Source organism: Eurosta solidaginis, unplaced genomic scaffold, assembly GCF_040869045.1.
Source record: "Eurosta solidaginis isolate ZX-2024a unplaced genomic scaffold, ASM4086904v1 ctg00001458.1, whole genome shotgun sequence".
In the NCBI taxonomy this organism is placed as follows: Eukaryota; Metazoa; Arthropoda; class Insecta; order Diptera; family Tephritidae; genus Eurosta; species Eurosta solidaginis.
Genome location: NW_027137137.1, coordinates 115,323 through 139,471, shown reverse-complemented (window position 1 = coordinate 139,471; position 24,149 = coordinate 115,323). Strand labels below are relative to the sequence as shown.

The window sequence follows — 24,149 nt, the reverse complement described above, 5'->3', positions numbered from 1 at the left end:
TACAATATGTAGTATGCGCGCATACTGTACTTTTTTAATGTTGCTCAGTTTTTTTTTCTGGAAAATGATATAAGTCAACTTTTTTATGAACATTTTCAAACACTATTTTATTAATTGAAGTAGTTGTTAACGCAGATTTCGTTAAAAAAAAAAAAATTTCTAAAAGTTTACTTATGCTCTTTTAAATTTTTCTTTCAAAAAATTTTTTTAAAATAGATAAATACATATATATGACAATATAATTAATCTCTTTGTATATATATTTTGTCGTCCTGAAAAGGACGGTTTTAAATATGGCGTCGTAAGAATATAAATCGACGATTACATCACTTATGCTTTCTTTTCGGTCTTCTTTGGCAAAAGTACAGCTTGAATATTTGGTAAAACACCACCTTGAGCTATGGTAACTCCAGACAATAGTTTATTCAATTCTTCATCGTTACGAATAGCCAATTGTAAATGACGTGGAATAATTCTAGTTTTTTTATTATCACGTGCAGCATTACCAGCCAATTCAAGAACTTCAGCTGCCAAATATTCCATAACAGCAGCTAAATATACTGGAGCACCGGCACCAACACGTTCAGCATAATTGCCTTTACGTAACAAACGATGAATACGACCGACAGGAAATTGAAGGCCAGCACGGTTTGAACGTGACTTTGCCTTTCCCTTTACTTTACCACCTTTACCACGACCAGACATTGTTGTTATATATTTCACTTAATACACTTTTTCACAAATACACACACTAGCTGAATAGCTTGGACACTTTATTCCCTAAACACAAATTGTGCTGCGCTTATATACTTTTTCGTTTGTACATTGAGCTACCCCAATCGCATGTTATCAAATTATAGCCGGCAATTTTTAACGAATCGTTACGAATAGCTTGAATGGTTTGTCGGAAAAAATATACTTAAAGGTGTGCATTTTAACACTTAGAAAATATTAAAAAGTGTTAGTGATAGTGAAGTGATTTTGTGAAAATTAAATATGCCTCCTAAAACTAGTGGTAAAGCAGCTAAGAAGGCCGGAAAGGCTCAGAAGAATATTACTAAAAACGACAAGAAGAAGAAGCGTAAGAGGAAGGAAAGTTATGCCATCTACATTTATAAAGTGTTGAAACAAGTGCATCCTGATACTGGTATATCGTCGAAAGCCATGAGTATCATGAACAGTTTTGTTAATGACATTTTTGAACGTATTGCTGCTGAAGCATCACGTTTAGCTCATTACAATAAACGTTCAACAATTACTAGTCGCGAAATTCAAACTGCCGTACGCCTATTGTTGCCTGGTGAATTGGCTAAGCATGCCGTCAGTGAGGGTACTAAGGCTGTTACCAAATACACAAGCTCCAAGTAATTTGTGCGACTGAGGAAAATATGCATAAAAGTGAAAAATGTTAACAAAAAGGCCCTTTTCAGGGCCACAAAATATAAATTAACAAAGAGATATGAAATTTCTAAGTCGATGAAAATTTTTAATTTTGTTTTGCAATTGAAACATCAATTTCGAAATTGGTCAGCACGCTAGCTAGGGCGCAATTGAAATTTTTTTATACTTATACTCAAGTATTATGGCGAAGCAAAACTGTAGAAGCGTTTAGTCAGACGTATTGGGTAAATAATTAATTGAATAAATTTTTGATCTTTTTGTTTGTATATTTTGTAGCCCTGAAAAGGGCTTATTGATAATTCAACATTAATGAATGTTGTGTCCTTGTAAATTATCACAAAAAACGCAGCATATTTATTTTTTAGCTGATGCCTTTTTTGTGGTTGGCTTTTTAGTTGCAGCCTTTTTTGGTTTGGCAGCAGTTGCTTTTGTTGCCTTTGGCTTAGCGCTGGCAGATTTCGACTTGGTTGGTTTGGCTTTAACGGCGCCAGTCTTTTTTGCGTCTTTAGCCTTAGATTTCTCACTTTTCTTTTTTTCGGCGGTTTTCTTAGTGGCAACAGCTTTTTTCACTTTTTTCTCACCACTCGACGATTTTTTCTTTAATGTTGCACTATCTTTTTTGGCTTTTGATTTATCAACCGATTTCACAGATTTTGACTTACCATCACTAGATTTAGTGGCTGCAGCTGATAATTTAAATGAACCAGATGCCCCCTTTCCTTTGGTTTGAATCAATTTTCCACTAGTAACAGCCGATTTCAAATAGCGCTTAATAAATGGTGCCAATTTTTGGGCGTCACATTTATATGTTGCACTAATATATTTCTTAATTGCCAAAAGTGATGAGCCACCACGTTCCTTCAAATTCTTAATGGATGCATCTACCATTTGTTGAGTTGGTGGATGAGTGGGAGCAACCGATGGTTTTTTGGGTTTAGTTGCTTTTTTAGCAGCAACTTTCTCTCAGCAACAGCAGCAGAAGCAGCTACTGGTGAGCTAACATTTGCAACAGCGATTGTGTCAGACATCTTCACTTAATTATTTTATTTAAACGTTTATTAACACTTGAAAATATATCAATATTAAGCACACAAAGCACAAACTCACTATTTATACTTTTTTATACGAGCGCAAAGAAAACGATACTCTGTTTAAAATTTGAGAAGCGCAGCGAAAAGATGGATGACAAATATTCCCATTTCAGTGCTAAGTACCATTTACATTTGATAAACTTTTCATTTTAATAAATTAATTAAAATTCAGATATTAAAGGTATTGCAAATATTCATATAAAATTAGATAGCTGAAATGTGCTAGTTTAATATATGAGTTCATTTAAATTGATGAATTTCATATTTTCGGAGTGTCAGGGATTTTAATCAAAACTTTGTACTGATAAAATCGAATTTTTTCTCAATAAAGTGAATTTTCTTAAAATATATTTGTACTAATCAAAATTTTCATTCAAATATATAAAATATATTATATTAGAAATCAAAAAAACTTATCTTCGTTAAGTTTTAACAACAATATTTTATTTTAAAAAATATTTAAATGTTTCTATTGCAACACTAGAGTAACTCTATGTGGTTTCACTTGAAGGCATCTAAAGTTTGGAATTTTAGTCTGAATTGATTATTGATATTGGATGTCTACAACTTATATGTATGTATATTTAAATGACATTTCATGACATTCAAAAAAAATTCTCATTAAATGCTTATTAATTATCAATATGATTGTAATATACATATTTGAACATAATCGGACATCAGAGTCCATTTTAAGTACTATACTAGGTGGATGAGTATGAATTTGTACTACGTAGATTCCTTTTGAATTTAATATGATGAATGCTTATAAGCTTTAAATCAATAATTGATATGGTAACAAATTATAACTAATATTATTATGCACGTAAATGTATGCGCGCGTATGAAATTTTTCCATTGAGTCTATAGAAATTTTAAATTGTATTCCAAGTATTTATTCAATTAAATGCAATTTAATTAAAAAAAAAAAAATCTATGTACATATATACATAAAATAAAAGAAAAAGTTGGATATGCCAACAACACGCGGTGTTCCCAAGCGGTCCCCCATCTAAGTACTAACCGCGCCCGACGCTGCTTAATTTCGGTGATCGGACGAGAACCGATGTATTCAGCGTGGTATGGTCGTTGGCAAATTTTGTTTGCCTAAATCGGTATAAGCATGGCTACTTTAATGTGTATACTTGCAGTTGTGAATTTGTCCTTTTTTTTTAAATGATATAAGTCGACTTAAGTAAATTTTGTTATATACTTTATAGTTTAGTGTATTCAGATACTTTTGCTACTTAAATCCGATTTTTTACAAAAATGAACTTATGCCCTTTTTGTAAAATAAGCCTGCTATTATACACATATTTATATCGCTTGGCTTGTGTCGGGGTATATTCATTTGCATGAGTTTTCATTATGCATACATACGTATGCTACTTAGTGTAAACGAACATTCATACATACATACTACATATGCATGTACATCTTAATAACATATCTTTCTTTTATGTATTGTATTAGAGAAATTTTGAAATCTTTGTTAAAAAATATTGTGGTCCTGAAAAGGACCGTTTGTTTGAATGGGTATTTATTTTGTTTTAATATGTCCGTAAAAATGAATTTAACCGCCGAAACCATACAATGTACGACCTTGCCTTTTCAATGCATATACAACATCCATAGCCGTAACTGTTTTCCTTTTAGCATGTTCAGTATATGTGACTGCATCACGGATAACATTTTCTGAAAATACTTTTAGAACACCACGAGTTTCTTCATATATTAAACCAGATATACGTTTTACGCCACCACGACGTGCTAAACGTCGAATAGCTGGCTTTGTGATACCTTGGATGTTATCACGTAAAACTTTGCGATGACGTTTGGCGCCACCTTTACCTAATCCTTTTCCACCTTTGCCACGACCAGTCATTTTTTCTATTTAGCACTTTTTTTAGCTTTCACAAGAACACTTCACTTGATCACTTCACTTCACAACTAATAGCTGGTTTACCGAAAGTAGCTGCTATTTATACAAAAATCCACAACATTGAGTGAGCTACCATTATGTGCCATAAATATTTCTATCTCATTTTAACTCGCACAATATTGCAACCCTAAAAAAATGAACATATGAAACGTTTTTATGTATTTTATTATATGTATTTTCACACATGTCAGCACTAGGTTTATTAAGTGAAGTGTTCAGTGATCAGTGTTTATTTTAAATTGTGAAAAATAAAAGTGAGAAATGGCTCGTACAAAGCAAACAGCCCGTAAATCGACTGGTGGTAAAGCGCCACGTAAACAGTTGGCCACTAAAGCTGCTCGCAAAAGTGCGCCGGCAACTGGTGGAGTGAAGAAACCGCATCGTTATCGTCCCGGTACAGTCGCTTTGCGTGAAATTCGTCGTTATCAGAAGAGTACCGAACTGTTGATTCGTAAATTGCCATTCCAACGTTTGGTACGTGAAATTGCTCAAGATTTTAAAACTGATTTACGTTTCCAGAGTTCAGCTGTGATGGCATTACAAGAAGCAAGTGAAGCATATTTAGTTGGTTTGTTCGAGGATACAAATTTGTGTGCCATTCATGCAAAACGTGTCACAATTATGCCAAAAGATATTCAATTGGCTAGACGTATACGTGGTGAACGTGCTTAATTCCATATTTTAATAAAAATAAACATTATAAACGGTCCTTTTCAGGACCACAAATTTTTTAAACAACAAAGATCAAAAATAACTGAAGCAACTATCAATTTTTATAATAATAAAATGAAAATTCGTATTCTTGCTATCTTTGATAGTAGCAGCTGTAGTTTTACCCTTAATATGGTGTGTATACCTACTCACGAGTATATACACATTTATTTGCTAAACACATATGTATGTATGTATGCACGGTTGTGTATTTGTACCTTTGGTACGTATGAATACAAGCCACAACTTTTTGCGCCTTTGTCGAGATGCTCATGCAAACATACGTACATATATACATACAATATGTAGTATGCGCGCATACTGTACTTTTTTAATGTTGCTCAGTTTTTTTTTCTGGAAAATGATATAAGTCAACTTTTTTATGAACATTTTCAAACACTATTTTATTAATTGAAGTAGTTGTTAACGCAGATTTCGTTAAAAAAAAAAAAATTTCTAAAAGTTTACTTATGCTCTTTTAAATTTTTTTAAAATAGATAAATACATATATATGACAATATAATTAATCTCTTTGTATATATATTTTGTCGTCCTGAAAAGGACGGTTTTAAATATGGCGTCGTAAGAATATAAATCGACGATTACATCACTTATGCTTTCTTTTCGGTCTTCTTTGGCAAAAGTACAGCTTGAATATTTGGTAAAACACCACCTTGAGCTATGGTAACTCCAGACAATAGTTTATTCAATTCTTCATCGTTACGAATAGCCAATTGTAAATGACGTGGAATAATTCTAGTTTTTTTATTATCACGTGCAGCATTACCAGCCAATTCAAGAACTTCAGCTGCCAAATATTCCATAACAGCAGCTAAATATACTGGAGCACCGGCACCAACACGTTCAGCATAATTGCCTTTACGTAACAAACGATGAATACGACCGACAGGAAATTGAAGGCCAGCACGGTTTGAACGTGACTTTGCCTTTCCCTTTACTTTACCACCTTTACCACGACCAGACATTGTTGTTATATATTTCACTTAATACACTTTTTCACAAATACACACACTAGCTGAATAGCTTGGACACTTTATTCCCTAAACACAAATTGTGCTGCGCTTATATACTTTTTCGTTTGTACATTGAGCTACCCCAATCGCATGTTATCAAATTATAGCCGGCAATTTTTAACGAATCGTTACGAATAGCTTGAATGGTTTGTCGGAAAAAATATACTTAAAGGTGTGCATTTTAACACTTAGAAAATATTAAAAAGTGTTAGTGATAGTGAAGTGATTTTGTGAAAATTAAATATGCCTCCTAAAACTAGTGGTAAAGCAGCTAAGAAGGCCGGAAAGGCTCAGAAGAATATTACTAAAAACGACAAGAAGAAGAAGCGTAAGAGGAAGGAAAGTTATGCCATCTACATTTATAAAGTGTTGAAACAAGTGCATCCTGATACTGGTATATCGTCGAAAGCCATGAGTATCATGAACAGTTTTGTTAATGACATTTTTGAACGTATTGCTGCTGAAGCATCACGTTTAGCTCATTACAATAAACGTTCAACAATTACTAGTCGCGAAATTCAAACTGCCGTACGCCTATTGTTGCCTGGTGAATTGGCTAAGCATGCCGTCAGTGAGGGTACTAAGGCTGTTACCAAATACACAAGCTCCAAGTAATTTGTGCGACTGAGGAAAATATGCATAAAAGTGAAAAATGTTAACAAAAAGGCCCTTTTCAGGGCCACAAAATATAAATTAACAAAGAGATATGAAATTTCTAAGTCGATGAAAATTTTTAATTTTGTTTTGCAATTGAAACATCAATTTCGAAATTGGTCAGCACGCTAGCTAGGGCGCAATTGAAATTTTTTTATACTTATACTCAAGTATTATGGCGAAGCAAAACTGTAGAAGCGTTTAGTCAGACGTATTGGGTAAATAATTAATTGAATAAATTTTTGATCTTTTTGTTTGTATATTTTGTAGCCCTGAAAAGGGCTTATTGATAATTCAACATTAATGAATGTTGTGTCCTTGTAAATTATCACAAAAAACGCAGCATATTTATTTTTTAGCTGATGCCTTTTTTGTGGTTGGCTTTTTAGTTGCAGCCTTTTTTGGTTTGGCAGCAGTTGCTTTTGTTGCCTTTGGCTTAGCGCTGGCAGATTTCGACTTGGTTGGTTTGGCTTTAACGGCGCCAGTCTTTTTTGCGTCTTTAGCCTTAGATTTCTCACTTTTCTTTTTTTCGGCGGTTTTCTTAATGGCAACAGCTTTTTTCACTTTTTTCTCACCACTTGCCTTTTTGACACCACTCGACGATTTTTTCTTTAATGTTGCACTATCTTTTTTGGCTTTTGATTTATCAACCGATTTCACAGATTTTGACTTACCATCACTAGATTTAGTGGCTGCAGCTGATAATTTAAATGAACCAGATGCCCCCTTTCCTTTGGTTTGAATCAATTTTCCACTAGTAACAGCCGATTTCAAATAGCGCTTAATAAATGGTGCCAATTTTTGGGCGTCACATTTATATGTTGCACTAATATATTTCTTAATTGCCAAAAGTGATGAGCCACCACGTTCCTTCAAATTCTTAATGGATGCATCTACCATTTGTTGAGTTGGTGGATGAGTGGGAGCAACCGATGGTTTTTTGGGTTTAGTTGCTTTTTTAGCAGCAACTTTCTTCTCAGCAACAGCAGCAGAAGCAGCTACTGGTGAGCTAACATTTGCAACAGCGATTGTGTCAGACATCTTCACTTAATTATTTTATTTAAACGTTTATTAACACTTGAAAATATATCAATATTAAGCACACAAAGCACAAACTCACTATTTATACTTTTTTATACGAGCGCAAAGAAAACGATACTCTGTTTAAAATTTGAGAAGCGCAGCGAAAAGATGGATGACAAATATTCCCATTTCAGTGCTACGTACCATTTACATTTGATAAACTTTTCATTTTAATAAATTAATTAAAATTCAGATATTAAAGGTATTGCAAATATTCATATAAAATTAGATAGCTGAAATGTGCTAGTTTAATATATGAGTTCATTTAAATTGATGAATTTCATATTTTCGGAGTGTCAGGGATTTTAATCAAAACTTTGTACTGATAAAATCGAATTTTTTCTCAATAAAGTGAATTTTCTTAAAATATATTTGTACTAATCAAAATTGTCATTCAAATATATAAAATATATTATATTAGAAATCAAAAAAACTTATCTTCGTTAAGTTTTAACAACAATATTTTATTTTAAAAAATATTTAAATGTTTCTATTGCAACACTAGAGTAACTCTATGTGGTTTCACTTGAAGGCATCTAAAGTTTGGAATTTTAGTCTGAATTGATTATTGATATTGGATGTCTACAACTTATATGTATGTATATTTAAATGACATTTCATGACATTCAAAAAAAATTCTCATTAAATGCTTATTAATTATCAATATGATTGTAATATACATATTTGAACATAATCGGACATCAGAGTCCATTTTAAGTACTATACTAGGTGGATGAGTATGAATTTGTACTACGTAGATTCCTTTTGAATTTAATATGATGAATGCTTATAAGCTTTAAATCAATAATTGATATGGTAACAAATTATAACTAATATTATTATGCACGTAAATGTATGCGCGCGTATGAAATTTTTCCATTGAGTCTATAGAAATTTTAAATTGTATTCCAAGTATTTATTCAATTAAATGCAATTTAATTAAAAAAAAAAAAATCTATGTACATATATACATAAAATAAAAGAAAAAGTTGGATATGCCAACAACACGCGGTGTTCCCAAGCGGTCCCCCATCTAAGTACTAACCGCGCCCGACGCTGCTTAATTTCGGTGATCGGACGAGAACCGATGTATTCAGCGTGGTATGGTCGTTGGCAAATTTTGTTTGCCTAAATCGGTATAAGCATGGCTACTTTAATGTGTATACTTGCAGTTGTGAATTTGTCCTTTTTTTTTAAATGATATAAGTCGACTTAAGTAAATTTTGTTATATACTTTATAGTTTAGTGTATTCAGATACTTTTGCTACTTAAATCCGATTTTTTACAAAAATGAACTTATGCCCTTTTTGTAAAATAAGCCTGCTATTATACACATATTTATATCGCTTGGCTTGTGTCGGGGTATATTCATTTGCATGAGTTTTCATTATGCATACATACGTATGCTACTTAGTGTAAACGAACATTCATACATACATACTACATATGCATGTACATCTTAATAACATATCTTTCTTTTATGTATTGTATTAGAGAAATTTTGAAATCTTTGTTAAAAAATATTGTGGTCCTGAAAAGGACCGTTTGTTTGAATGGGTATTTATTTTGTTTTAATATGTCCGTAAAAATGAATTTAACCGCCGAAACCATACAATGTACGACCTTGCCTTTTCAATGCATATACAACATCCATAGCCGTAACTGTTTTCCTTTTAGCATGTTCAGTATATGTGACTGCATCACGGATAACATTTTCTAAAAATACTTTTAGAACACCACGAGTTTCTTCATATATTAAACCAGATATACGTTTTACGCCACCACGACGTGCTAAACGTCGAATAGCTGGCTTTGTGATACCTTGGATGTTATCACGTAAAACTTTGCGATGACGTTTGGCGCCACCTTTACCTAATCCTTTTCCACCTTTGCCACGACCAGTCATTTTTTCTATTTAGCACTTTTTTTAGCTTTCACAAGAACACTTCACTTGATCACTTCACTTCACAACTAATAGCTGGTTTACCGAAAGTAGCTGCTATTTATACAAAAATCCACAACATTGAGTGAGCTACCATTATGTGCCATAAATATTTCTATCTCATTTTAACTCGCACAATATTGCAACCCTAAAAAAATGAACATATGAAACGTTTTTATGTATTTTATTATATGTATTTTCACACATGTCAGCACTAGGTTTATTAAGTGAAGTGTTCAGTGATCAGTGTTTATTTTAAATTGTGAAAAATAAAAGTGAGAAATGGCTCGTACAAAGCAAACAGCCCGTAAATCGACTGGTGGTAAAGCGCCACGTAAACAGTTGGCCACTAAAGCTGCTCGCAAAAGTGCGCCGGCAACTGGTGGAGTGAAGAAACCGCATCGTTATCGTCCCGGTACAGTCGCTTTGCGTGAAATTCGTCGTTATCAGAAGAGTACCGAACTGTTGATTCGTAAATTGCCATTCCAACGTTTGGTACGTGAAATTGCTCAAGATTTTAAAACTGATTTACGTTTCCAGAGTTCAGCTGTGATGGCATTACAAGAAGCAAGTGAAGCATATTTAGTTGGTTTGTTCGAGGATACAAATTTGTGTGCCATTCATGCAAAACGTGTCACAATTATGCCAAAAGATATTCAATTGGCTAGACGTATACGTGGTGAACGTGCTTAATTCCATATTTTAATAAAAATAAACATTATAAACGGTCCTTTTCAGGACCACAAATTTTTTAAACAACAAAGATCAAAAATAACTGAAGCAACTATCAATTTTTATAATAATAAAATGAAAATTCGTATTCTTGCTATCTTTGATAGTAGCAGCTGTAGTTTTACCCTTAATATGGTGTGTATACCTACTCACGAGTATATACACATTTATTTGCTAAACACATATGTATGTATGTATGCACGGTTGTGTATTTGTACCTTTGGTACGTATGAATACAAGCCACAACTTTTTGCGCCTTTGTCGAGATGCTCATGCAAACATACGTACATATATACATACAATATGTAGTATGCGCGCATACTGTACTTTTTTAATGTTGCTCAGTTTTTTTTTCTGGAAAATGATATAAGTCAACTTTTTTATGAACATTTTCAAACACTATTTTATTAATTGAAGTAGTTGTTAACGCAGATTTCGTTAAAAAAAAAAAAATTTCTAAAAGTTTACTTATGCTCTTTTAAATTTTTCTTTCAAAAAATTTTTTTAAAATAGATAAATACATATATATGACAATATAATTAATCTCTTTGTATATATATTTTGTCGTCCTGAAAAGGACGGTTTTAAATATGGCGTCGTAAGAATATAAATCGACGATTACATCACTTATGCTTTCTTTTCGGTCTTCTTTGGCAAAAGTACAGCTTGAATATTTGGTAAAACACCACCTTGAGCTATGGTAACTCCAGACAATAGTTTATTCAATTCTTCATCGTTACGAATAGCCAATTGTAAATGACGTGGAATAATTCTAGTTTTTTTATTATCACGTGCAGCATTACCAGCCAATTCAAGAACTTCAGCCGCCAAATATTCCATAACAGCAGCTAAATATACTGGAGCACCGGCACCAACACGTTCAGCATAATTGCCTTTACGTAACAAACGATGAATACGACCGACAGGAAATTGAAGGCCAGCACGGTTTGAACGTGACTTTGCCTTTCCCTTTACTTTACCACCTTTACCACGACCAGACATTGTTGTTATATATTTCACTTAATACACTTTTTCACAAATACACACACTAGCTGAATAGCTTGGACACTTTATTCCCTAAACACAAATTGTGCTGCGCTTATATACTTTTTCGTTTGTACATTGAGCTACCCCAATCGCATGTTATCAAATTATAGCCGGCAATTTTTAACGAATCGTTACGAATAGCTTGAATGGTTTGTCGGAAAAAATATACTTAAAGGTGTGCATTTTAACACTTAGAAAATATTAAAAAGTGTTAGTGATAGTGAAGTGATTTTGTGAAAATTAAATATGCCTCCTAAAACTAGTGGTAAAGCAGCTAAGAAGGCCGGAAAGGCTCAGAAGAATATTACTAAAAACGACAAGAAGAAGAAGCGTAAGAGGAAGGAAAGTTATGCCATCTACATTTATAAAGTGTTGAAACAAGTGCATCCTGATACTGGTATATCGTCGAAAGCCATGAGTATCATGAACAGTTTTGTTAATGACATTTTTGAACGTATTGCTGCTGAAGCATCACGTTTAGCTCATTACAATAAACGTTCAACAATTACTAGTCGCGAAATTCAAACTGCCGTACGCCTATTGTTGCCTGGTGAATTGGCTAAGCATGCCGTCAGTGAGGGTACTAAGGCTGTTACCAAATACACAAGCTCCAAGTAATTTGTGCGACTGAGGAAAATATGCATAAAAGTGAAAAATGTTAACAAAAAGGCCCTTTTCAGGGCCACAAAATATAAATTAACAAAGAGATATGAAATTTCTAAGTCGATGAAAATTTTTAATTTTGTTTTGCAATTGAAACATCAATTTCGAAATTGGTCAGCACGCTAGCTAGGGCGCAATTGAAATTTTTTTATACTTATACTCAAGTATTATGGCGAAGCAAAACTGTAGAAGCGTTTAGTCAGACGTATTGGGTAAATAATTAATTGAATAAATTTTTGATCTTTTTGTTTGTATATTTTGTAGCCCTGAAAAGGGCTTATTGATAATTCAACATTAATGAATGTTGTGTCCTTGTAAATTATCACAAAAAACGCAGCATATTTATTTTTTAGCTGATGCCTTTTTTGTGGTTGGCTTTTTAGTTGCAGCCTTTTTTGGTTTGGCAGCAGTTGCTTTTGTTGCCTTTGGCTTAGCGCTGGCAGATTTCGACTTGGTTGGTTTGGCTTTAACGGCGCCAGTCTTTTTTGCGTCTTTAGCCTTAGATTTCTCACTTTTCTTTTTTTCGGCGGTTTTCTTAGTGGCAACAGCTTTTTTCACTTTTTTCTCACCACTTGCCTTTTTGACACCACTCGACGATTTTTTCTTTAATGTTGCACTATCTTTTTTGGCTTTTGATTTATCAACCGATTTCACAGATTTTGACTTACCATCACTAGATTTAGTGGCTGCAGCTGATAATTTAAATGAACCAGATGCCCCCTTTCCTTTGGTTTGAATCAATTTTCCACTAGTAACAGCCGATTTCAAATAGCGCTTAATAAATGGTGCCAATTTTTGGGCGTCACATTTATATGTTGCACTAATATATTTCTTAATTGCCAAAAGTGATGAGCCACCACGTTCCTTCAAATTCTTAATGGATGCATCTACCATTTGTTGAGTTGGTGGATGAGTGGGAGCAACCGATGGTTTTTTGGGTTTAGTTGCTTTTTTAGCAGCAACTTTCTTCTCAGCAACAGCAGCAGAAGCAGCTACTGGTGAGCTAACATTTGCAACAGCGATTGTGTCAGACATCTTCACTTAATTATTTTATTTAAACGTTTATTAACACTTCAAAATATATCAATATTAAGCACACAAAGCACAAACTCACTATTTATACTTTTTTATACGAGCGCAAAGAAAACGATACTCTGTTTAAAATTTGAGAAGCGCAGCGAAAAGATGGATGACAAATATTCCCATTTCAGTGCTACGTACCATTTACATTTGATAAACTTTTCATTTTAATAAATTAATTAAAATTCAGATATTAAAGGTATTGCAAATATTCATATAAAATTAGATAGCTGAAATGTGCTAGTTTAATATATGAGTTCATTTAAATTGATGAATTTCATATTTTCGGAGTGTCAGGGATTTTAATCAAAACTTTGTACTGATAAAATCGAATTTTTTCTCAATAAAGTGAATTTTCTTAAAATATATTTGTACTAATCAAAATTGTCATTCAAATATATAAAATATATTATATTAGAAATCAAAAAAACTTATCTTCGTTAAGTTTTAACAACAATATTTTATTTTAAAAAATATTTAAATGTTTCTATTGCAACACTAGAGTAACTCTATGTGGTTTCACTTGAAGGCATCTAAAGTTTGGAATTTTAGTCTGAATTGATTATTGATATTGGATGTCTACAACTTATATGTATGTATATTTAAATGACATTTCATGACATTCAAAAAAAATTCTCATTAAATGCTTATTAATTATCAATATGATTGTAATATACATATTTGAACATAATCGGACATCAGAGTCCATTTTAAGTACTATACTAGGTGGATGAGTATGAATTTGTACTACGTAGATTCCTTTTGAATTTAATATGATGAATGCTTATAAGCTTTAAATCAATAATTGATATGGTAACAAATTATAACTAATATTATTATGCACGTAAATGTATGCGCGCGTATGAAATTTTTCCATTGAGTCTATAGAAATTTTAAATTGTATTCCAAGTATTTATTCAATTAAATGCAATTTAATTAAAAAAAAAAAAATCTATGTACATATATACATAAAATAAAAGAAAAAGTTGGATATGCCAACAACACGCGGTGTTCCCAAGCGGTCCCCCATCTAAGTACTAACCGCGCCCGACGCTGCTTAATTTCGGTGATCGGACGAGAACCGATGTATTCAGCGTGGTATGGTCGTTGGCAAATTTTGTTTGCCTAAATCGGTATAAGCATGGCTACTTTAATGTGTATACTTGCAGTTGTGAATTTGTCCTTTTTTTTTAAATGATATAAGTCGACTTAAGTAAATTTTGTTATATACTTTATAGTTTAGTGTATTCAGATACTTTTGCTACTTAAATCCGATTTTTTACAAAAATGAACTTATGCCCTTTTTGTAAAATAAGCCTGCTATTATACACATATTTATATCGCTTGGCTTGTGTCGGGGTATATTCATTTGCATGAGTTTTCATTATGCATACATACGTATGCTACTTAGTGTAAACGAACATTCATACATACATACTACATATGCATGTACATCTTAATAACATATCTTTCTTTTATGTATTGTATTAGAGAAATTTTGAAATCTTTGTTAAAAAATATTGTGGTCCTGAAAAGGACCGTTTGTTTGAATGGGTATTTATTTTGTTTTAATATGTCCGTAAAAATGAATTTAACCGCCGAAACCATACAATGTACGACCTTGCCTTTTCAATGCATATACAACATCCATAGCCGTAACTGTTTTCCTTTTAGCATGTTCAGTATATGTGACTGCATCACGGATAACATTTTCTAAAAATACTTTTAGAACACCACGAGTTTCTTCATATATTAAACCAGATATACGTTTTACGCCACCACGACGTGCTAAACGTCGAATAGCTGGCTTTGTGATACCTTGGATGTTATCACGTAAAACTTTGCGATGACGTTTGGCGCCACCTTTACCTAATCCTTTTCCACCTTTGCCACGACCAGTCATTTTTTCTATTTAGCACTTTTTTTAGCTTTCACAAGAACACTTCACTTGATCACTTCACTTCACAACTAATAGCTGGTTTACCGAAAGCAGCTGCTATTTATACAAAAATCCACAACATTGAGTGAGCTACCATTATGTGCCATAAATATTTCTATCTCATTTTAACTCGCACAATATTGCAACCCTAAAAAAATGAACATATGAAACGTTTTTATGTATTTTATTATATGTATTTTCACACATGTCAGCACTAGGTTTATTAAGTGAAGTGTTCAGTGATCAGTGTTTATTTTAAATTGTGAAAAATAAAAGTGAGAAATGGCTCGTACAAAGCAAACAGCCCGTAAATCGACTGGTGGTAAAGCGCCACGTAAACAGTTGGCCACTAAAGCTGCTCGCAAAAGTGCGCCGGCAACTGGTGGAGTGAAGAAACCGCATCGTTATCGTCCCGGTACAGTCGCTTTGCGTGAAATTCGTCGTTATCAGAAGAGTACCGAACTGTTGATTCGTAAATTGCCATTCCAACGTTTGGTACGTGAAATTGCTCAAGATTTTAAAACTGATTTACGTTTCCAGAGTTCAGCTGTGATGGCATTACAAGAAGCAAGTGAAGCATATTTAGTTGGTTTGTTCGAGGATACAAATTTGTGTGCCATTCATGCAAAACGTGTCACAATTATGCCAAAAGATATTCAATTGGCTAGACGTATACGTGGTGAACGTGCTTAATTCCATATTTTAATAAAAATAAACATTATAAACGGTCCTTTTCAGGACCACAAATTTTTTAAACAACAAAGATCAAAAATAACTGAAGCAACTATCAATTTTTATAATAATAAAATGAAAATTCGTATTCTTGCTATCTTTGATAGTAGCAGCTGTAGTTTTACCCTTAATATGGTGTGTATACCTACTCACGAGTATATACACATTTATTTGCTAAACACATATGTATGTATGTATGCACGGTTGTGTATTTGTACCTTTGGTACGTATGAATACAAGCCACAACTTTTTGCGCCTTTGTCGAGATGCTCATGCAAACATACGTACATATATACATACAATATGTAGTATGCGCGCATACTGTACTTTTTTAATGTTGCTCAGTTTTTTTTTCTGGAAAATGATATAAGTCAACTTTTTTATGAACATTTTCAAACACTATTTTATTAATTGAAGTAGTTGTTAACGCAGATTTCGTTAAAAAAAAAAAAATTTCTAAAAGTTTACTTATGCTCTTTTAAATTTTTCTTTCAAAAAATTTTTTTAAAATAGATAAATACATATATATGACAATATAATTAATCTCTTTGTATATATATTTTGTCGTCCTGAAAAGGACGGTTTTAAATATGGCGTCGTAAGAATATAAATCGACGATTACATCACTTATGCTTTCTTTTCGGTCTTCTTTGGCAAAAGTACAGCTTGAATATTTGGTAAAACACCACCTTGAGCTATGGTAACTCCAGACAATAGTTTATTCAATTCTTCATCGTTACGAATAGCCAATTGTAAATGACGTGGAATAATTCTAGTTTTTTTATTATCACGTGCAGCATTACCAGCCAATTCAAGAACTTCAGCTGCCAAATATTCCATAACAGCAGCTAAATATACTGGAGCACCGGCACCAACACGTTCAGCATAATTGCCTTTACGTAACAAACGATGAATACGACCGACAGGAAATTGAAGGCCAGCACGGTTTGAACGTGACTTTGCCTTTCCCTTTACTTTACCACCTTTACCACGACCAGACATTGTTGTTATATATTTCACTTAATACACTTTTTCACAAATACACACACTAGCTGAATAGCTTGGACACTTTATTCCCTAAACACAAATTGTGCTGCGCTTATATACTTTTTCGTTTGTACATTGAGCTACCCCAATCGCATGTTATCAAATTATAGCCGGCAATTTTTAACGAATCGTTACGAATAGCTTGAATGGTTTGTCGGAAAAAATATACTTAAAGGTGTGCATTTTAACACTTAGAAAATTTCAGAGTTGCTAACGATTCACGAAGATGAGTATTGGGCAAACCTATTTAAAAATATGAAAATGAATAACCATACATATAGAAGGGTTAAGCAACTTAGTGGTATTAAACGACATAGCGACCTACCTCCTCTAGTTGATGAAGGCGGGTGCTTATTAGAGACTAATTTTGATAAAATTAATAAATTAGCTGATCGTTTCGAAAAAATTCATCATCAAAATGTTAATATGGGCTCTACTAATCACACTGAATATGTAGTTAATGAAATTGAAGGAATTAGAGGATACATTCCGTTTTTTAATTTTAATGACACATTCTCTGCAGATGGTTTATCTTCCATAAACGAAAATGATATATCTGAGCTAAAAGAAGATTATAAACAGTTTATTTCACATAAAGAAATTGAATTCCTATTATGGAGGAAAAACAACAAAAAGAGTAGCGGGGAAGATGGAGTACCCAATTTCATATTACGCAAAACTTGTCCGTCATTTTGGAAATTTGTGGCGATTCTTTTTAATCATTGTTATAATCTTGGCTACTTTCCTGCAAGATGGAAATGTGCAAAAATGATTCCTATTCTAAAGCCAAAATGTGGTGCAAACGATCTGAAAAGTTACAGGCCGATCTCACTACTTTCTAATCTTAGTAAATTAATAGAAGGTTTACTACTGGATAAAATTAAAGAACACATTCTTGATAAGGATACGCTGAAGGACTTCCAGTTTGGTTTTCGATGCGGACTAGGCACTAATCAAGCGCTAACCATATTATCTGACACGGTAACTGCGAACCTAGAAAAGAGAAAAGCGACAATCTTAGTTAGTTTAGACCTTGAAAAAGCTTTTGATACAACATGGATTGAAGGAGTAGTTTTTAAAATGTACAAAATGTTCGGATTTAATAAAAACATCTGCCGAATAATATATGACTATCTAACAGGAAGATCTTTTTTTGTATACAATAAAAATGAAAACTCCATTGATAAAGATATAGTGGCAGGAGTACCGCAGGGGTCGCTGTTAGGTCCTGTGTTGTTTAACATATTCATGGCTGATTTACCAGATCCCAACGAGGGTCTATCTGTAATCGTTTATGCTGACGATATTCTTATATTGTCATCGAAAGCCAATCTAGCAAATGCTAGTGAGGAGATAAATGACTATATAAGAAAATTGACAGATTATTTTAAAATGTGGAAACTTAAGATTAATCCAAACAAATGTGTTTGTACTGCAGTCAAAGGGCTAAAAAAGAGAATATATCGCTCGGCACGTCAATACATACCAACCATTACCATTGGCAATACAACTGTAAAATACGAAAAAAGTATTAAATATTTGGGTGTGATCATCGATGAAACCTTCAAATTCATTCGTCATGTAGATTTTATTCTAGCAAAGGCCAAGAAGATATTTTTCATGTACATATCATTTTTAAAAAGAGCAAAGGATTTGAGCGGCAAAATCAAAATCAATTGTTACAAGCAATTAATAAGACCAATTATAGCTTACGCATTTCCTATTTGGTTTGGAATCTCTTCAAGCCAAATGGAGAGATTACGTAAATTTGAAAGACAAATCCTTAGAGTTTGTACTAATACCAGTCGTAGGCCATTCAGGCAGGATTTTAGACGATATATTTCAAATAAAACTCTGTATGAAAAATGTAAATTGGAAAGAATTGATCAATTTATGGTGAAAAATGCTTTAAAGTGCGTAAATAACTTAAAAAATTGTAAGAATAAACTAATTGATAAATATTTGTTGAAAGAAAACACCATAACATTCCCCTTTGAGGGACGATTTATGTCACCAATTCACATAAAAATATTATATGAAAAGAATGTTCTGTTTATAGATAAGAAATTACTATTCTATCACAGAAGAATAAATTCATTGAATCTTGCAAACTATGTATATAATATCAATCAAAATGATTTTCAACTTAAATAAAAAATGTTTGTAACCTCATTAGATCTAAGTCTTTTGTAAATATATTTCTGTCTATCCTTTCTTGTTAGCTTTAAGTTAGTTTTAAGATATAAATAAATATAAAATTAAAATCCAGTTTTTTTTAGCTTTTTCTGGATAAATACAGACTTAGTTAATATTCAAAGAATATTCCAAAACAATACTGTTATAAAACCTTAGATTTAGCTATGAGCACTCTTAGATAAGTATTAATACGTTAAGAAACACATGTATAGAATATAAGATATCAACAAATGTATTTATGAATTAATGATGAATAAAAAATGTTTTGACACTTTTGACACTTAGAAAATATTAAAAAGTGTTAGTGATAGTGAAGTGATTTTGTGAAAATTAAATATGCCTCCTAAAACTAGTGGTAAAGCAGCTAAGAAGGCCGGAAAGGCTCAGAAGAATATTACTAAAAACGACAAGAAGAAGAAGCGTAAGAGGAAGGAAAGTTATGCCATCTACATTTATAAAGTGTTGAAACAAGTGCATCCTGATACTGGTATATCGTCGAAAGCCATGAGTATCATGAACAGTTTTGTTAATGACATTTTTGAACGTATTGCTGCTGAAGCATCACGTTTAGCTCATTACAATAAACGTTCAACAATTACTAGTCGCGAAATTCAAACTGCCGTACGCCTATTGTTGCCTGGTGAATTGGCTAAGCATGCCGTCAGTGAGGGTACTAAGGCTGTTACCAAATACACAAGCTCCAAGTAATTTGTGCGACTGAGGAAAATATGCATAAAAGTGAAAAATGTTAACAAAAAGGCCCTTTTCAGGGCCACAAAATATAAATTAACAAAGAGATATGAAATTTCTAAGTCGATGAAAATTTTTAATTTTGTTTTGCAATTGAAACATCAATTTCGAAATTGGTCAGCACGCTAGCTAGGGCGCAATTGAAATTTTTTTATACTTATACTCAAGTATTATGGCGAAGCAAAACTGTAGAAGCGTTTAGTCAGACGTATTGGGTAAATAATTAATTGAATACATTTTTGATCTTTTTGTTTGTATATTTTGTAGCCCTGAAAAGGGCTTATTGATAATTCAACATTAATGAATGTTGTGTCCTTGTAAATTATCACAAAAAACGCAGCATATTTATTTTTTAGCTGATGCCTTTTTTGTGGTTGGCTTTTTAGTTGCAGCCTTTTTTGGTTTGGCAGCAGTTGCTTTTGTTGCCTTTGGCTTAGCGCTGGCAGATTTCGACTTGGTTGGTTTGGCTTTAACGGCGCCAGTCTTTTTTGCGTCTTTAGCCTTAGATTTCTCACTTTTCTTTTTTTCGGCGGTTTTCTTAGTGGCAACAGCTTTTTTCACTTTTTTCTCACCACTTGCCTTTTTGGCACCACTCGACGATTTTTTCTTTAATGTTGCACTATCTTTTTTGGCTTTTGATTTATCAACCGATTTCACAGATTTTGACTTACCATCACTAGATTTAGTGGCTGCAGCTGATAATTTAAATGAACCAGATGCCCCCTTTCCTTTGGTTTGAATCAATTTTCCACTAGTAACAGCCGATTTCAAATAGCGCTTAATAAATGGTGCCAATTTTTGGGCGTCACATTTATATGTTGCACTAATATATTTCTTAATTGCCAAAAGTGATGAGCCACCACGTTCCTTCAAATTCTTAATGGATGCATCTACCATTTGTTGAGTTGGTGGATGAGTGGGAGCAACCGATGGTTTTTTGGGTTTAGTTGCTTTTTTAGCAGCAACTTTCTTCTCAGCAACAGCAGCAGAAGCAGCTACTGGTGAGCTAACATTTGCAACAGCGATTGTGTCAGACATCTTCACTTAATTATTTTATTTAAACGTTTATTAACACTTCAAAATATATCAATATTAAGCACACAAAGCACAAACTCACTATTTATACTTTTTTATACGAGCGCAAAGAAAACGATACTCTGTTTAAAATTTGAGAAGCGCAGCGAAAAGATGGATGACAAATATTCCCATTTCAGTGCTACGTACCATTTACATTTGATAAACTTTTCATTTTAATAAATTAATTAAAATTCAGATATTAAAGGTATTGCAAATATTCATATAAAATTAGATAGCTGAAATGTGCTAGTTTAATATATGAGTTCATTTAAATTGATGAATTTCATATTTTCGGAGTGTCAGGGATTTTAATCAAAACTTTGTACTGATAAAATCGAATTTTTTCTCAATAAAGTGAATTTTCTTAAAATATATTTGTACTAATCAAAATTTTCATTCAAATATATAAAATATATTATATTAGAAATCAAAAAAACTTATCTTCGTTAAGTTTTAACAACAATATTTTATTTTAAAAAATATTTAAATGTTTCTATTGCAACACTAGAGTAACTCTATGTGGTTTCACTTGAAGGCATCTAAAGTTTGGAATTTTAGTCTGAATTGATTATTGATATTGGATGTCTACAACTTATATGTATGTATATTTAAATGACATTTCATGACATTCAAAAAAAATTCTCATTAAATGCTTATTAATTATCAATATGATTGTAATATACATATTTGAACATAATCGGACATCAGAGTCCATTTTAAGTACTATACTAGGTGGATGAGTATGAATTTGTACTACGTAGATTCCTTTTGAATTTAATATGATGAATGCTTATAAGCTTTAAATCAATAATTGATATGGTAACAAATTATAACTAATATTATTATGCACGTAAATGTATGCGCGCGTATGAAATTTTTCCATTGAGTCTATAGAAATTTTAAATTGTATTCCAAGTATTTATTCAATTAAATGCAATTTAATTAAAAAAAAAAAATCTATATACATATATACATAAAATAAAAGAAAAAGTTGGATATGCCAACAACACGCGGTGTTCCCAAGCGGTCCCCCATCTAAGTACTAACCGCGCCCGACGCTGCTTAATTTCGGTGATCGGACGAGAACCGATGTATTCAGCGTGGTATGGTCGTTGGCAAATTTTGTTTGCCTAAATCGGTATAAGCATGGCTACTTTAATGTGTATACTTGCAGTTGTGAATTTGTCCTTTTTTTTTAAATGATATAAGTCGACTTAAGTAAATTTTGTTATATACTTTATAGTTTAGTGTATTCAGATACTTTTGCTACTTAAATCCGATTTTTTACAAAAATGAACTTATGCCCTTTTTGTAAAATAAGCCTGCTATTATACACATATTTATATCGCTTGGCTTGTGTCGGGGTATATTCATTTGCATGAGTTTTCATTATGCATACATACGTATGCTACTTAGTGTAAACGAACATTCATACATACATACTACATATGCATGTACATCTTAATAACATATCTTTCTTTTATGTATTGTATTAGAGAAATTTTGAAATCTTTGTTAAAAAATATTGTGGTCCTGAAAAGGACCGTTTGTTTGAATGGGTATTTATTTTGTTTTAATATGTCCGTAAAAATGAATTTAACCGCCGAAACCATACAATGTACGACCTTGCCTTTTCAATGCATATACAACATCCATAGCCGTAACTGTTTTCCTTTTAGCATGTTCAGTATATGTGACTGCATCACGGATAACATTTTCTAAAAATACTTTTAGAACACCACGAGTTTCTTCATATATTAAACCAGATATACGTTTTACGCCACCACGACGTGCTAAACGTCGAATAGCTGGCTTTGTGATACCTTGGATGTTATCACGTAAAACTTTGCGATGACGTTTGGCGCCACCTTTACCTAATCCTTTTCCACCTTTGCCACGACCAGTCATTTTTTCTATTTAGCACTTTTTTTAGCTTTCACAAGAACACTTCACTTGATCACTTCACTTCACAACTAATAGCTGGTTTACCGAAAGTAGCTGCTATTTATACAAAAATCCACAACATTGAGTGAGCTACCATTATGTGCCATAAATATTTCTATCTCATTTTAACTCGCACAATATTGCAACCCTAAAAAAATGAACATATGAAACGTTTTTATGTATTTTATTATATGTATTTTCACACATGTCAGCACTAGGTTTATTAAGTGAAGTGTTCAGTGATCAGTGTTTATTTTAAATTGTGAAAAATAAAAGTGAGAAATGGCTCGTACAAAGCAAACAGCCCGTAAATCGACTGGTGGTAAAGCGCCACGTAAACAGTTGGCCACTAAAGCTGCTCGCAAAAGTGCGCCGGCAACTGGTGGAGTGAAGAAACCGCATCGTTATCGTCCCGGTACAGTCGCTTTGCGTGAAATTCGTCGTTATCAGAAGAGTACCGAACTGTTGATTCGTAAATTGCCATTCCAACGTTTGGTACGTGAAATTGCTCAAGATTTTAAAACTGATTTACGTTTCCAGAGTTCAGCTGTGATGGCATTACAAGAAGCAAGTGAAGCATATTTAGTTGGTTTGTTCGAGGATACAAATTTGTGTGCCATTCATGCAAAACGTGTCACAATTATGCCAAAAGATATTCAATTGGCTAGACGTATACGTGGTGAACGTGCTTAATTCCATATTTTAATAAAAATAAACATTATAAACGGTCCTTTTCAGGACCACAAATTTTTTAAACAACAAAGATCAAAAATAACTGAAGCAACTATCAATTTTTATAATAATAAAATGAAAATTCGTATTCTTGCTATCTTTGATAGTAGCAGCTGTAGTTTTACCCTTAATATGGTGTGTATACCTACTCACGAGTATATACACATTTATTTGCTAAACACATATGTATGTATGTATGCACGGTTGTGTATTTGTACCTTTGGTACGTATGAATACAAGCCACAACTTTTTGCGCCTTTGTCGAGATGCTCATGCAAACATACGTACATATATACATACAATATGTAGTATGCGCGCATACTGTACTTTTTTAATGTTGCTCAGTTTTTTT

At 32.7% G+C, this 24,149-nt stretch overlaps 1 protein-coding gene, 4 non-coding genes and 1 pseudogene across 5 annotated transcripts; 2 read left to right on the top strand and 4 right to left on the bottom strand.

Moving 5' to 3' along the window:
- Window positions 1-3,467: 3,467 nt before the first annotated feature.
- Window positions 3,468-3,586, bottom strand: LOC137236215 (5S ribosomal RNA). Its single transcript, XR_010948311.1, has one exon. It is a non-coding gene; the product is annotated as a 5S ribosomal RNA (ribosomal RNA).
- A 1,109-nt stretch (window positions 3,587-4,695) lies between these two features.
- Window positions 4,696-10,551, top strand: LOC137236188 (uncharacterized; annotated as a pseudogene).
- Window positions 8,913-9,031, bottom strand: LOC137236214 (5S ribosomal RNA). The gene has a single exon (XR_010948310.1). It is a non-coding gene; the product is annotated as a 5S ribosomal RNA (ribosomal RNA).
- A 3,822-nt stretch (window positions 10,552-14,373) lies between the features above and the next one.
- LOC137236213 (5S ribosomal RNA) lies at window positions 14,374-14,492 on the bottom strand. Its single transcript, XR_010948309.1, has one exon. It is a non-coding gene; the product is annotated as a 5S ribosomal RNA (ribosomal RNA).
- Window positions 14,493-15,601: 1,109 nt separating this feature from the next.
- On the top strand, window positions 15,602-23,758 carry LOC137236181 (uncharacterized). The gene is made up of 3 exons (XM_067758803.1): window positions 15,602-16,000; window positions 17,885-18,626; window positions 23,346-23,758. The coding sequence occupies exons 1-3, from the start codon at window positions 15,602-15,604 to the stop codon at window positions 23,756-23,758; spliced, it is 1,554 nt and encodes a 517-aa protein (XP_067614904.1).
- Window positions 22,120-22,238, bottom strand: LOC137236212 (5S ribosomal RNA). Its single transcript, XR_010948308.1, has one exon. It is a non-coding gene; the product is annotated as a 5S ribosomal RNA (ribosomal RNA).
- Window positions 23,759-24,149: the final 391 nt, after the last annotated feature.